At 48.6% G+C, this 15,545-nt stretch overlaps 1 protein-coding gene across 1 annotated transcript; it reads right to left on the bottom strand.

Annotated features, from left to right (window-relative positions):
• Window positions 1–4,069: 4,069 nt before the first annotated feature.
• On the bottom strand, window positions 4,070–5,002 carry LOC137846866 (olfactory receptor 14C36-like). Its single transcript, XM_068664974.1, has one exon. It carries the CDS (start codon window positions 5,000–5,002, stop codon window positions 4,070–4,072), a length of 933 nt encoding a protein of 310 aa, XP_068521075.1.
• Window positions 5,003–15,545: the final 10,543 nt, after the last annotated feature.

Below are 15,545 nucleotides of genomic sequence, written 5' to 3'. Positions count from 1 at the left end.
ATATACTTAGGGAAGCACACATGCAGAGGATGTACTACTATATGTCAAAGGGTAAATAAAAAGGTCTTCTGTAACCTGTCTAGAGGGGGACGGGAGCCAGGGCTTTGACCTTTCCAAAGCATACAGGTAGACTTTACTGAGTTACTTGTTTGTCCTAATTGACCACGTGACTGAATGGGTGTAAAGCTTTACTGCAAGGATTAATGCAGGCCTTAGAGATTGAGTGGGATTTTCACAGCCCCTGGCACCCCTCCTCTTCTGGAAAGGTAGAGCGAATGAATGGTGAAATTAAGAAACAACTAACAAAACTTATGCTGGAAACTAAGGCTTCTTGGGTAAAATACTTACCCCTTGCACTGTTAAACATATGGACGCAGCCCAGAACTGAGGTAGGAATTTCTCCTTTTCAAATACTATATGGTATGCCCTATGACTTGGACGTGCCACTTGATCACCCTCAATTCTAATTATGGCTTGGAAAGAGACTTTTTTTTTTTTTTTTTTAACACCACGATGGGAAAGACCCCTATGTTATTTTGCTTACTACAGAAACAGTCGTCCGGACTGCAGAGAAAGGATGGACACATGCCAGCCGTGTTAAAGGACCCATCTGTGACAAGAAGTGGGAGATCGCTCCAGGAAACAAAGACCTGAAGCTCACATTGCGACGAACTCAATAGGTACCGTGGGTTAAGGTAGAGGCTCTCCCCTGAAGAACACTACTGCTGCCAAGAAGAACTAAAACCTCGTAGTTGGCTGCAACCCAACTGACGAGTGAGGCAGAGGAGTGAATAAGTGGGGAAAGAAATGGGCCTCAGCCATTCCTATCGGTATTTGGGGGTTCTCGCAGTGATTTCATCCTGCATAGCGACTCAACACCACCCCCACCAACCTTTTAAACAGACTTTAAGTTGATTCGAAGATCAACAGGTTATTGTAACCCAGATAACATTGGGGGGGGGCAAGCTTTACTTCTACACTATGTCAGCTGATCCCAAGGCCCCGATGCTGGGAATATATGGGATTTTATATGTGCCCGAGTTCGAATCCTGGAAAGGGGTACTGCAACTCCCCTAATCAATATTACTGCAGCTATTGGGGTTGTGAGACTATAGCCCCTAGTTAGATACCGGGATACAGTAGAGATAAATACCTAAGGGTCCAATGGGGTCCATATGGGTGCATTCCACCGCAAGGGTGGGGAGGACGTGGAAACTGTAAATATCTCTTTTTAAATGTTACCCAACCCATGGATAGAGGGTGGAACATGGGAAGAGTGTGGGGAATAAGGTATACAGAACCTGGAACTGACAGGGGAGGACACATACTAATAAAGAAGGAAAAACCCGAGACTTCCAAGGTAGTCAGGCCTAATAAAGAGTTATTAGGGGAAGGTTTGGTTGTCCAGACTGTAAAGATACCTGGGACTGCCCAACCTACTACAGTGTTTTCTAATAAGTCGACAGAGTTATCCTTTCCCACACTGCTTCCAAGCATTGGAAAAAAAAAAAAAAAAAAGAAAGGGGTTGTGCCCGAGAGTAGTATGTGGAAAGTTATAAATGCTAGTTTCCAGGTACTAAATCAAACTAATCCTGAGATAACTGAAGGGTGCTGGCTATGTGTAAATGTTAAGCCCCCATATAGCTATAGGAGATATGGGGAGGTCTGAATATTCAAATGAGTCAAATCCTTCCAAGTACAGTTGGGGTCAGGAAATCAGGATAACTTTGACTCAAGTTACGGGAAAAGGTAGATGTATTGGCACAGTTCCAAGAGATAAAAATGATCTGTGCCATGCCACTGAAAAAAATGGGCCAAACACACAAATGGTTAATTCCTGCAAATAACACTAGGTGTGTATGTTCATCGTTGGGAGTCACTCCTTGCCTATCTTTAAAATTGTTTAGCACATCTCATGATTTTTGTGTACAGGTGGTCATTAGACCAAGGATTCTATACCACACTGAAGAGTATATGTATACCCATCACACAGTGGCTGAATACCATCTGGTAAAGAGGGAGCCTATTACGGCCATCACCTTAGCCACTTTAATGGCCCTCGGGGCTGCAGGTTCAACTGGAATTGCTTCCCTGATAAAACAAAGCCAGGAATTTACTTTTCTAATTGCCGTAGACGAGGATCTGGGCCGTATAGAGCAATCAGTAACAGCTCTGGAAAAATTGGTTAGGTCATTATCCGAAGTGGTACTCCAAAACCATAGAGGGTTGCATTTGATTTTCTTACAACAAAGAGGACTGTGTGCAGCTCTATGTGAAGAATGTTGTGTATATGCAGATCATACTGGGGTGGTAAGCCCCTCCTGTGTGCTGGGGCTGCTCCCCTAAATCCAGAGGAGATGGGAAGAGGCGGCAGCTGACACCCACAAAGTTCACAGATTCTTTATTCTATTTATCTACAGAGAACCCAGTTCTGTAGGTATATTAAATGATTGGGTGACAGATAATAAAATAATTAATACGCAGGATGACACGAGTAGAATTCAGTCAAAATCACAAGTTTAAGAAATAATTTTAAAAATAATAGAAGAATTACAAGCTGTTTTATGAAGATGTTTTTCAGAAAACCTGTCTGTCCTGTTCATTTTATAGGCACATTATTGGTGCCAAAGTAGCATGTGTCCAAAGAGTTTCCACAAGGCTTCCTTGAGCCCCTGGTTCCTCATGCTGTAGATGAGGGGGTTCAGTGCTATAGGCACCACCATGTACAGAACTGACATGGAATATTCTCTGCAGGGGCTACTTGCACTGCTGCAGCTCCTTTCTCTGACCCAGCCACAGGAGCCGGAGCAGCTGCTGGAGCAGGAGCTGGAGCGGCTGCAGGGTCCATCATAGGGGTCGGAGTGGCCATTGGGTCTGTCACAGGATTTGGAGTGGCTGCAGGGTCTGTCACTAAGTTGGTAGTAGTATCAGCTGCAGCTCGATAGGCATGGGCCAGACCCCAGCACACTCCAGTGATTTGTGTCACTTTGGAACTGCCAGAGTCATGACACCCGTTTTTCAAGCATTCTACCCATTTTTTAGGATTTTGCAGTTGTTCAGGGGAGAATTTCCAAAACACTGGAGGTGCCCACTGCTCTAGAAACCTGCCCGTATCCTCCCACACTCCCTGCCACTCACAAGTGTCCCACCTCAGGACAGATCTCTGGATAAAATTTCTAAGTGGTTGTTTAACCTTAAACAAAACCTGAAGCACATTCAGGAGACATAACAACAAGAACATGCTCGTCTGAGTGTCCCAAGGATATTCAACATCTTGGAGAACTATCGTACCAAGCTCGGAGGATAAGAAGGAAGTGAAGGAGAAAGGAAGGTTGAAAGAGTAAGAAAAAATGTCTCCTTCTTTCCCCTCCACAGATTGGATCCTTGACCAAAAAACAAAACAAAACAAAACAAAAAAACAATAGGTGTAATTGCTAATAGTTTCCGAGATATGGTTTCCAAAGTATAGAGTTTACGACAGTGCTGAGTACAAATACCAGGTTAGGGTCATGACCAGAAATTTCATCATATCATAAGCCACTGTTATACCGCACAGTACCATAACAATTTTAAACCGGGGCCCAGAAAGTATAAACAGCATGACAGGGAGCACATACAGAAAGTAACGTGCTATAAAACTCAGTTTGGAAAACAGGTGCAGCAGACTTGAGATTAAAGCAATCAGCATTGTGACTAGCAACTATTATGCAGGTCTAATAGTTATACTTATTTTAGTTTAACACATTCTGGTCAGATCTGTCGTTATCTCAACGCTTTGAGCCCCACATTGGGTGCTAAAAAGGATTGTTGTGGTTTAACCCGGCCGGCAGTTAAATACCACACAACCATCAGCTCTAATTAGCTGTAAGCACTGCTCTGCAACAAGTAAAACATCAGCATTTCATCAGCACTCTTCTCATCCTAAGCCAAAATATAACACCCTACCAGCTACTAGGAGGAAAATTAACACTCTCCGAGCTGAAACAAGGACAAATGCTATACCTAGAGGTCATATATTGCCTGATATTAACTTGAGGTAAACTAGAAAAGTGAGATAGCCAATTTATTGCTAAGTAAATATTACCACTAGAATCAGTTTCTTCAGTGTGGCTTTCAGCTCCTGGTTCCTCATGCTATAGATGAGCGGGTTCACTGCTGGAGGCACCACTGAGTACAGAACTGACACCATCAGGTCCAAGGATGGGGAGGAGATGGAGGGGGGCTTCAAGTAGGCAAGTATGGCAGTGCTGACAAAGAGGGAGACCACAGCCAGGTGAGGGAGGCACGTGGAAAAGGCTTTGTGCTGGCCCTGCACAGAGGGCATTCTCAGCACTGCCCTGAAGATCTGCACATAGGACACCACAATGAAAACAAAACAAACTAATGCAAAACATGCACTAACCACCAGAAGTCTAACTTCCTTTAGGTAGTCTGAATCTGAGCAGGAGAGCTTGAGGATGTGGGGGATCTCACAGAAGAACTGGTCCACAGCATTGCCTTGGCAGAGGGGAAGGGAAAATGTGTTGGACGTGTGCAGGACAGCATTGAGAAAGCCACTGCCCCAGGCAGCTGCTGCCATCTGGGCACAAGCTCTGCTTCCCAGGAGGCTCCCGTAGTGCAGGGGCTTGCAGATGGCAACGTAGCGGTCGTAGGCCATGATAGTGAGAATAGAATATTCTGCTGCTATAAAGAAGAGAAAGAAAAAGACCTGTGCAGCACATCCTTTATAGGAGATGGCCCTGGTGTCCCGGAGGGCATTGGCCATGGCTTTGGGCAGAGTGGTGGAGATGCAGCCCAGGTCGAGGAGGGCGAGGTTGAGGAGGAAGAAGTACATGGGGGTGTGGAGGCGGTGGTGGCAGGCTACGGCGCTGAGGATGAGGCCGTTGCCCAGGAGGGCAGCCAGGTAGATGCCCAGGAAGAGCGCGAAGTGCAGGAGCTGCAGCTCGCACGTGTCTGTGAATGCCAGCAGGAGGAACTCAGTGATGGTGCTTCTGTTGGACATCTGCTTTTTTCGGGATGTGGTCCTGAACAAAGAAGAGGATGAGAGTAATAAAGTACAAGAAATGTATCAGAGGGAAACAAATTCAGTTTTTCATTTAAAATCATTGCCTATATTGTGTACTTTCTGGCAGACATTTGGCAGATCCCTTTCATGCATCCTGATTCATTCTGCCTGAGGCTGTCTCTTGGAACAGGGGGCTCTACTGTCGGCAATGCAGGAATCAGTCCTGTCCTACAGGAAGAGGTGAAGAGGAACATGGGGAAATGTCAGTTTCTCTTCCCTCCTGATCTCAGAGGGTTTTTCCCCAGTGTTGCTCCCAGTTCACCAAACTGCAGAGCAGAGTTGTGGAGGCTTTTTTAAATTTTATTTTAAATTTTTGTTTTTTTTTAGTTTTTTGTTTCTGCTGTCCCACCACTCCTGAGGAATGTTTCCAAGCCACAGATCCTGGCTATTTCTGCTGGACTCAAAGGGAATCCTTGCAGATCATTATCAGAGAAAAAGGGACTGTCACTTTAGTGCGCAGTGTTCTTTAGGGAGGACAGCCAGTCTGTCCATCAAGTACAGTCTCAGATGCCCTGTGAGAGCTATAGTAAAGTTCTATTCATATGTTTGATTGAAAAGAGCAAAGACCCTGATGAGAGCAGAGGAATCCAGGCTCAAAATGCCCATCTCCAGACGCCTCTCCCTGTCCCCCTACTCCCTTTCCCCAAGCACACCGAGGGCTCACCCCATGGGCATGTGAAACCCCCATCCCCAGCCAGCCTGGGAACAAGACCAGCAGCAGCACGGCCAGCTGGAGAAGCCAGGAGAAATGCCAGCGTGCTGCTGCCAGGGGAGGCAAGGCCAGGGAGGGACAGAAGAACACTCAGCAGACCCTCTTTTGCTGCAGCTCTGCCTGCAGAGGAGGCAGCTCCTGCTGGGGACAGCGGGGACTTGAGGGCAGAGGCTGTGCTGGTGGGAGAGGAGAGCAGGGGGTGTCCCAGGGAAGGCACCTGCCCTGCAGGGTCTGGCAGCGAGGTGCCTGAACCCTCCCTCACACAGCATTTCTGGCAGCAGCTCCCTCTCACCACCTGCCCTTTTCATATCTCTACTGCCTTCCTATGTCCCTGCTGGAAGCAAGATCTCTGTCCCCATGCATCTTCTAAGTCCTTCCTTACAGACCCCATCCCACAAGATGTGCACTTCCTGAGTACAGGGCATCATGGGGGCTGCAGCTCCTAAAGACCTGATAAGTCCTGAGGAAACAACAAACGTTGTTGTTTCAGTCTTTAGTCTGAGGTGCCTGAAGTTTCATTGTTGACATATTGATCTCTCACTGGAATAATCTTGGAGTCTCCATATCCTCTACAATCAGGAAAATTCATTGTCATGAAACCTGCCTCTCTTCCACACCAAGACTCTGAAAGCACAGAATCCAAGCAAGTCTTCCATTTCAAATAAACCAATCCTCAGTCTTCCTGTTAAAATGCCCCCTCAAAATACCATTCTCTAAAACATTTTCTATGCCATATTACAGGTAGAATAAGACCCATCCCCAGCTGTAGAAGACCCCTTTGGCAACCCCACCTGCATTGCCCTGCTGCCAGAGCCTCACGGTGTCAAGAGCCTGCAGATGTGTCCTGCCACACGCTGCCCTCTGTTGTTGCGCTCCTCAGTGCCTCCAAGCCCTCTCTCCTTCTGTCCTCTCTGTGTGCCAGCTGCGGTCAGAGCCCCCAGCCCTGCTGCGCTGTGCAGAGGAGCTGCTCCTGGGCACAGCTGGCTCTCTGCACCAGGGCCCTTTTGCCAGCAGCTCTCTCTGTCCCACGAGCCCGGCCCAGCTCAGCAGCACAGGCCCAGCCCAAGGCACTGCAATCACCCCTCTGGGGGCTTTGCTGATGAGCCCACGAACCTCAGGCACTCAGAGACAATTGAAGACATCTCTCCAGAAGTGCAAGTCAGAGGCAAGTTTCCTGCAGTGTCCCCCTGAGGGCCAGCACTGACACAGCCTCCCTTGGAGCTCGTTAGAGCAGAACCCTAGAGGCAGTGAGGACAAGGAGACAAAGGCAATGTGAAGGTGACACTGATGTGTGGACAAACTGGATGTGTGTCACCAAGCACAAGGGCCAGGACTTGACCCCAAGTGCTTCGGAAGGGAGATCCTTTCCTTGACAGGTTGCTCAGGGCTCTTTGTGGGGCAGTAGGAGATGGGGATGTGCATTGCCAAGTGCAGGAGAATGGTACGACCCCTGCCTGGTTCTTAGTTGAGGGCAAGGGGGCAATGAGGCCCTAGTGTTTTAAAGATCATCTGTCTCCTGCTAGGTCTCAGTGACAGAGACAGCAGCCATAGCTATGGGCACAAAGACATGGTCCTGTTGGGACTTTCAGCCTTGTCACAACCCTCTACCCTGTCTATACATGGCTATCCTAGGGACTTCGAGACCTCCACATCTTTTCTTTTTGGTTGTAGACCCTTATCTCTGTGGTGTTACAGAAGATCTGAGCTGTCTGATAACTCAGATCTTCTTGGTGGTCATGCTCCTCGTAAGGCAGCTCTGTAGGAAGCTGGCCTGCTTCCTCGTGAGGAGGCACCACTGCTCGTATGGCATCCCTCCTTGTACCCAGGCCCTCCTCCTCCTGGCCACTACTCACTCAACAAGGTCCCAGTCTGCCCTGATGGGTGGGGTTCCTCTTCCTCTGGTACAGGACTGGGCTCTTCTCCACGTGAAAGTCAAGAGTTTTCTGAAGTCAAAATCCTGCAGTTTCTCAAGGTTCACCCACAGTGATGCTCCATTCTATCAGCTGTTAATGTCAGCAGGCAGACAGTTCAACCTTCATGTGACTGTGCTATCTCTGACCAGACATCAGCACAGCAAGAGTTGCAGGGAAACTTGCATAATTCAGGAGTAACCAGTTGAATGGAATTGCAGCACAATCACAGAAGGGCAGGGGATGGAAGGCTGCCAGGTTCCACATTTGCTGCGCTTTCTTCTCATGCATGCTGTCAGTTTGTCTGGAGCTGTGTCCTGAATGTTATGGGGCTGTGCAGCTCAAAATTAAACAAGCCAAAGCCCATCTGGAGCTCAATCCATCTATTACTGTCAAAGACAATAAAAATAAATGAATAAATAAATAAATAAATAAATAAATAAATAAATAAAAATACTTTAAATGAAGGAAGATTAGGGAGAATCATAATGCTTTATTGGAATTTGGGGGAAAAATCCTGGTGACAAGGGATGAGACACTTAATGTCTTCTTTGCCTCTGTCACTAGCAGCAAGACCAGTTGTTCCCCTGGATATTTCTTCCTCCTCATGGCCGGTGCCAACCTTCCATTGCACACTTTGTGGCATTTTTTTCTCTCCTGCTCTTTCCTACTACCAAAGAAAACTCCATCAGGGTGGAAACCACTCCTGAAGTAGGCATCCCAACCCAGCAGGCTCCTTGCGGCCTCTCAGCTAAGCAGACACAAGTCACCTCAGCAGCAGCTTCCAAGCCAGGGGCCTGCTGCTGGCCTTGCAGCTTCTTGGCTAGACACAGCCAAGCCTTGTGCCTGCTGCTGCCCAGTCATGGACTCAAGCAGAAGGGACAGGACAACCCATCTGGGGGCCTTCTTTCTGCCTGGGTCCTCCTGGGTCTGGAGGCAGAGGGGATCCCCCAGTCAGCATGCCAAGCAGGTGCCTTCTGCTGGCCTAGCAGGGCCACTGCCAGATGTCAGCCCAAAAGTGCAGATCCCAGGGAGAAGTCAAGGGTGACCTGCCACCTCCAGACTAAATTGACTTCATAGCCCCTTTATGTGACATGTTCCTGCTGCTGCCCTATCAAGTGCAGAGACAGAAGTGACCTCACAGTCACTGCCACAGTCACATTCCTCCTGCTGGGGCTGGAGAACCTGAGGTAGAGCTGAGCTTTCTCTAGCCCATTCGGTATCTCTTTTTCACTTTCTGGGTTAGAGATTAAGCCAAGTTTTAGTAGGAGTTTTTGGTGTTCTGCTTGTGCTGTTACGTCTGTGGTTAAGGTATGGACAAGCTCTGTGGTTCACGGGTGTTTTTTGTCTGTCAAGGAGTCTAGGGTTAAATAAGGCATTTTAGTGTTAGTGTTAAGTGAAAGGATTATGGTTATCAAGAGAGAAAATTGATTTCTTTCAGTTTGTTGTAGTAGCATTTAGGTTTATTTAGCGTTAAATTTACTGGCTCAAGTAAGGTAAGGGCCATATATGACTTTTTTAAGTCAGCCTTACTGTACTACCGGCATTGCATGAATGCTCTTACCTGTATGAAATCATTAATTTCTTCTGGCCATGTGTCGTGGTTTAACCCGGCCAGCAGCTAAACACCACGCAGCCGTTCGCTCACCCTCCCCCCTCCCTCTCTGGGACGAGGGAGAGAAATGGAAAGTGAAGCCCGTGAGTTGAGACAAAGACAGTTTAATAAGACAGGAAAATAATAACAACAAAATAACAATAAAATAACAACAATAATAACACAATGGTGATAACAGGAAAGCAATAATAGTATGTACAAACAAGTGATGCACAATGCAATTGCTCACCACTCGCTGACCGATGCCCAGCTTAACCCCGAGCAGTCCGGCCCCCTCCCCCCAGCTAGCCACCCCTATATATTGTTTAGCATGACGTCAGATGGTATGGAATACCCCTTTGGCTAGTTTGGGTCACCTGTCCTGGGTCTGTCCCCTCCCAGCTCTTACTGCACCCCCAGCCTGCCCGTTGGCAGGACAGAGCAAAAGGCTGAGATGTCCTTGGCTTAGTATAAGCACTGCTCTGCAACAATTAAAGCATCGGGGTGTTATCAGCACTCTTCTCATCCTAAGCCAAAACACAGCATTCCACCAGCTACTAGGAAGAAAATTAATTCTGTTCTAACTGAAACCAGGACATCTATCCACCCCTTATTCCATACCATTTATGTCATGCTCAGGTTACACTCTTTTCCATACATTCTAATTAGTCACCTATAGTAATCATGGTAGTGATAACATACAGTATAATATACTATTTAACATGGTACAATTCAGTTCATGGGCTATTCTCACCCAGTATTAAATCTCCTTGAGGTACACACCGGACCTCTCCGTTCTTTTGCATCACCCACCAAGTGTATCCAGGTCCCTGAGCGAAAACAATTCCACGAATAGGTTTGCCTTTTCCTGAGGCAGGAGTAGCCCAGACTGTTTTACCCAGCATATTTTTTACATGCACTACAGGAACTTTATCCCCATCTACAGTACGTAACAGGTTGGATTGGGCAGGTCCAGCTCGGTTGGTAGATCCCCTAGTATTGACTAACCAGGTGGCCTTTGCCAAATGCGTATCCCAGTTTTTGAACGTCCCAGCGCCCATTGCTTTCAAGGTAGTCTTTAACAGGCCATTGTATCGTTCAACTTTCCCGGAGGCTGGTGCATGATAGGGGATGTGATACACCCATTCAATACCATGTTCTTTGGCCCAAGTGTCTATAAGGTTGTTTCGGAAGTGAGTCCCATTGTCTGATTCTATTCTTTCTGGGGTGCCATGTCGCCATAGGACTTGCTTTTCAAGGCCCAGGATGGTGTTCCGGGTGGTGGCATGAGGCACAGGATATGTTTCCAGCCATCCGGTGGTTGCTTCCACCATTGTAAGTACGTGGCGCTTGCCATTGCGAGTTTGAGGGAGTGTGATGTAATCAATCTGCCAGGCCTCTCCATATTGATATTTCAGCCATCGTCCTCCATACCAAAGAGGCTTTGACCGTTTGGCTTGCTTGATTGCAGCACATGTTTCACAGTCATGAATAACCTGTGCTATAGCGTCCATGGTCAAGTCCACCCCTCGATCACGAGCCCATCTGTATGTTGCATCTCTACCTTGATGGCCTGAGGTGTCATGGGCCCATCGGGCTATAAATAATTCACCTTTATGCTGCCAATCCAGGTCCACCTGAGGTACTTCAATCTTAGCAGCCTGATCCACCTGCTGGTTGTTTTGATGTTCTTCAGTAGCCCGATTCTTGGGCACATGAGCATCTACGTGGCGTACTTTCACAGCCAGGTTCTCTACCCGAGCAGCAATATCTTGCCACAATGCAGCAGCCCAGATGGGTTTGCCCCTACGCTGCACGTTGTTTTGCTTCCATTGCTGTAACCATCCCCACAGGGCATTTGCTACCATCCATGAATCGGTGTAGAGAAGGAGAACTGGCCATTTTTCTCGTTCAGCAATGTCTAAAGCCAGCTGAATGGCCTTCACTTCTGCAAACTGACTCGATTCACCTTCTCCCTCAGCAGCTTCTGCAACTCGTCACGTAGGACTCCATACAGCAGCCTTCCATCTCCGATGCTTCCCCACAATACGACAGGACCCATCAGTGAACAGGGCATATTTCTTTTCATTCTCTGGCAACTGGTTGTACAGTGGGGCTTCTTCAGCACGACCCACCTCCTCCTCTGATGATATCCCAAAATATTTGCCTTCTGGCCAGTCCATGATCACTTCCAATATTCCTGGGTGACTGGGGTTTCCTATTCGAGCCCGCTGAGTAATCAGTGCAACCCACTTGCTCCATGTAGCATCAGTTGCATGATGCGTAGAGGGGACCCTTCCCTTGAACATCCAGCCTAGTACCGGCAATCGGGGTGCTAGGAGGAGCTGCGCTTCAGTACCGACCACCTCCGAAGCAGATCGAACTCCTTCATATGCTGCTAATATCTCCTTTTCAGTTGGAGTATAGCGGGCCTCAGATCCTCTGTATCCCCGACTCCAAAACCCCAGGGGCCGACCTCGAGTTTCCCCAGGTTCTTTCTGCCAGAGGCTCCAGGTGGGGCCGTTTTCCCCGGCTGCAGTGTAGAGCACATTCTTTACATCTGGTCCTGTTTGAACTGGCCCAAGGGCTACTGCATGGACTATTTCCTGCTTGATTTGTTCAAAGGCTTGTCATTGTTCAGGGCCCCATTCAAACTCATTCTTCTTACGGGTTACTTGGTAGAGTGGGTTTACAATCAGACTGTAATTTGGGATGTGCATTCTCCAAAACCCCACAACACCTAGGAAAGTCTGTGTTTCTTTTTTGTTAGTTGGTGGAGACATAGCTGTTATTTTGTTGATCACATCCATTGGGATTTGACGCCATCCATCTTGCCATTTTATTCCTAAAAACTGGATCTCTCGTGCAGGTCCTTTGACTTTATTTTGTTTTATGGCAAAACCGGCTTTCAGAAGGATTTGGACTATTTTCTTCCCTTTCTCGAAAACTTCCTCTGCTGTGTCACCCCACACAATAATGTCATCGATGTACTGCAGGTGTTCAGGAGCTTCCCCCTGCTCTAGCGCAGACTGGATCAGCCCATGGCAAATGGTAGGGCTGTGTTTCCACCCCTGGGGCAGCCGATTCCAAGTATATTGGACTCCCCTCCAAGTGAAGGCAAATTGTGGCCTGCACTCTGCTGCTAGAGGGATGGAGAAAAATGCATTAGCGATATCAATTGTGGCGTACCACTCGTCTGCCTTTGACTCAAGTTCATACTGAAGTTCCAGCATGTCCGGCACTGCAGCACTCAGTGGTGGCGTGACTTCGTTCAGGCCGCGATAGTCCACTGTTAGTCTCCACTCACCATTAGACTTTCTCACTGGCCATATGGGACTATTGAAAGGTGAATGGGTCTTGCTGATCACTCCTTGGCTCTCCAATTGACGAATTAGCTTATGGATGGGAATCAGGGAGTCTCGGTTAGTGCGATATTGCCGCCGGTGCACAGTTGTGGTAGCGATGGGCACTTGCTGTTCTTCGACCCTCAACAACCCCACAACAGAGGGGTCCTCTGAGAGACCAGGCAAGGTGGATAATTGTTTAATGCCCTCTGTCTCCAAGGCAGCTATACCAAAAGCCCACCGGAACCCTTTTGGGTCCTTACAATATCCTCTTCTAAGATAGTCTATGCCAAGGATACATGGAGCATCCGGGCCAGTCACAATGCGGTGCTTTTCCCACTCATTCCCAGTCAGACTCACTTCAGCCTCCAATACAGTCAACTGCTGAGATCCCCCTGTCACTCCACAAATATAGATGGGCTCTGGTCCTTTATAGCTCGATGGCATTATAGTACATTGTGCACCGGTGTCTACTAAAGCCTTATACTTCTGTGCTTCTGACGTGCCAGGCCATCGAATCCACACAGTCCAATAAACTCGATTGTCCCTTTCCTCCCCCTGGCTGGAGGCAGGGCCTCCCTAATCCTGGTCAGAATCTTCTTCGTTTCTGTGTTTGAAGGACTGTCTGCTGGAAGTTGGAGCAGCAAACTTTTCGGAGAATCCCTTTTTCCTGATTGTTTTCTTTTGCAACTCACGTACCCGTGCCTCTAGGGTCGCGGTAGATTTTCCATCCCATTTTCTCATGTCCTCTCCATGGTCTCGTAAGTAAAACCACAGGGTGGCACGGGGTGAGTACCCACCATAGCGTCTTCCTTGTGTGGATGAACGCCTACCCCTGACAGCTGAGACACTGCTTTGTACAGGTGCAGAGGAGAATAATCTCTCTTCAAGTTGGTGAACCTTTTCAGAAAGTTTCTCCCAGGTGTTCTCTTTTGGTCGGTGGACACTGGTTGGTTCAGGTGGGGAGGACAATAGATTCTCTTCAAGTTGGTGAACCTTTTCAGAAAGTTTCTCCACAGCTGAGACGCAGGCCTGTAAGGAAGAGGAGAGACTTTCTTCGTACTGCCGGAGTTGTTTAGCCGCTTCATCCACTGTGGGTTCCTCATCCTCTTTCCAGGCCATTATTGCCAATGAGCTGGCATATGATGATGGTGCACTCCGTACAAACTTCCGCCACATGGGTCGTGTACACTTGACTTCATCTGGGTCTTTGGATGTTTGTCTGAGGTCTGGATCCTCATAAATCACTTCCCGTACGGCTAATTCCCTCAGGTACTGGATTCCCTTCTCCATAGTGGTCCACTTGCCTGGTAGACATAAAAGTTCTTCCTTGAAGGGATACCTTTCCCTCACAGCTGAGAGGAGACGCCTCCAGAGGCTGGTGGATTGTGCTCCATCTGCAATTGCTTTGTCAATGCCGGCATCTCGAGCAAGGGATCCCAGCCGCTTGGCTTCCCTGCCGTCTAATTCCACACAATTGGCTCCAGAGTCCCAGCACCGGAGCAGCCAGGTGACAAGCTGCTCACCTATACAGCGACCAAAATCTTTTCGCACATCTCGTAGCTCACGCTCATTTAGGCTTCGGGTAGTTACTGTTGCTTTTTCGACATCCTCATCTTCCTCCTCCTGAATCCTTGATGGCCCAGCGTCGTCGTCATCTTCGTCATCTCTATACTTAGTTTTGGCAGAAGCCTTGCCTGGATTGGCAGAAGACTCTCTGCGTTCTAAACGACCTGAATCTCTATACCATTTTTTCACCTTCTCTACAGGGGCAGCTTGCACTGCTACTGCTCGTTTCTCTGACTTTGTTACAGGGTCTGCCACAGGGGTTGGAATACCCTCTGCAGGGGCAGCTTGCACTGCTACAGCTCGTTTCTCTGACCCCGTTACAGGGATTGGAATACCCTCTGCAGGGTCAACTTGCACTGCTACAGCTCGTTTCTCTGACACGGCCACAGGAGCTGGAGCGGCTGCAGGACCTGGAGCAGTTGCAGGAACTGGAGCTGTAGCGGCTACAGGAGCTGGAGCTGGAGCTGGAGCAGTTGCAGGAGCTGGGACTGGAGCAGCAGTAGGAGCTGGAGCTGGAGTGGCTTCAGGAGCTGGAGCTGGAGCTGGAGCGGCTTCAGGAGCTGGGACTGGAGCGACTGCAGGAACTGGGACTGGAGCGGCTGCAGGAGCTGGGACTGGAGTGACTGCAGGAACTGGGACTGGAGCGGCTGCAGGAGCTGGGACTGGAGCGGCTGCAGGAGCTGGAGCGGCTGCAGGAGCTGGAACTGGAGCGGCTGTAGGAGCTGGAACTGGAGCGGCTGCAGGAGCTGGAGCTGGAGCGGCTGCAGGAACCGGATCTGGAGCGGCTGCAGGAACTGGGACTGGAGTGGCTGCAGAGTCCACCGTAGGGGTCATAGTGGCCGTTGGATCTGTCACAGGGCTTGGAGTGGCCGCAGGGTCTGTCACTAAGTTGATAGCAGTATCAATGGCAGCTCGATAGGCATGAGCCAGGCCCCAGCACGTTACAATGATTTGTGTTACTTTGGAACTGCCAGAATCATGACACCTTTTTTTCAAGCATTCTGCCAGTTTTTGAGGATTTTGCAGTTGTTCAGGGGTGAATTTCCAAAACACTGGGGGTGCCAACTGCTCTAGATGCCTGCCCATATCCTCCCATACTCCCTGCCACCCACAACTATACTGCCTCCGAGCAGATCTCCAGATGAGCTTCCTAAGTAGTTGTTTAACTTTAAGCAGAATCTGAAGTGCATTCAGGAGGCAGAACAACAAGACTATGGTAGTCTGAGTATCCCAAGAATATTCAATACCTTGGAGAGCTATTGTAACAAGCTCAGGGGATAAGAGGGTGGTGAAGGAGGAAGGCAGAGTGATCCAGGAGGATACAGGGGTGGTGAAGGAGAAAGGGAGAGTA

This window comes from Anas acuta, chromosome W (genome assembly GCF_963932015.1).
Source record: "Anas acuta chromosome W, bAnaAcu1.1, whole genome shotgun sequence".
In the NCBI taxonomy this organism is placed as follows: Eukaryota; Metazoa; Chordata; class Aves; order Anseriformes; family Anatidae; genus Anas; species Anas acuta.
This window is presented reverse-complemented; position numbering and strand designations above follow the sequence as displayed.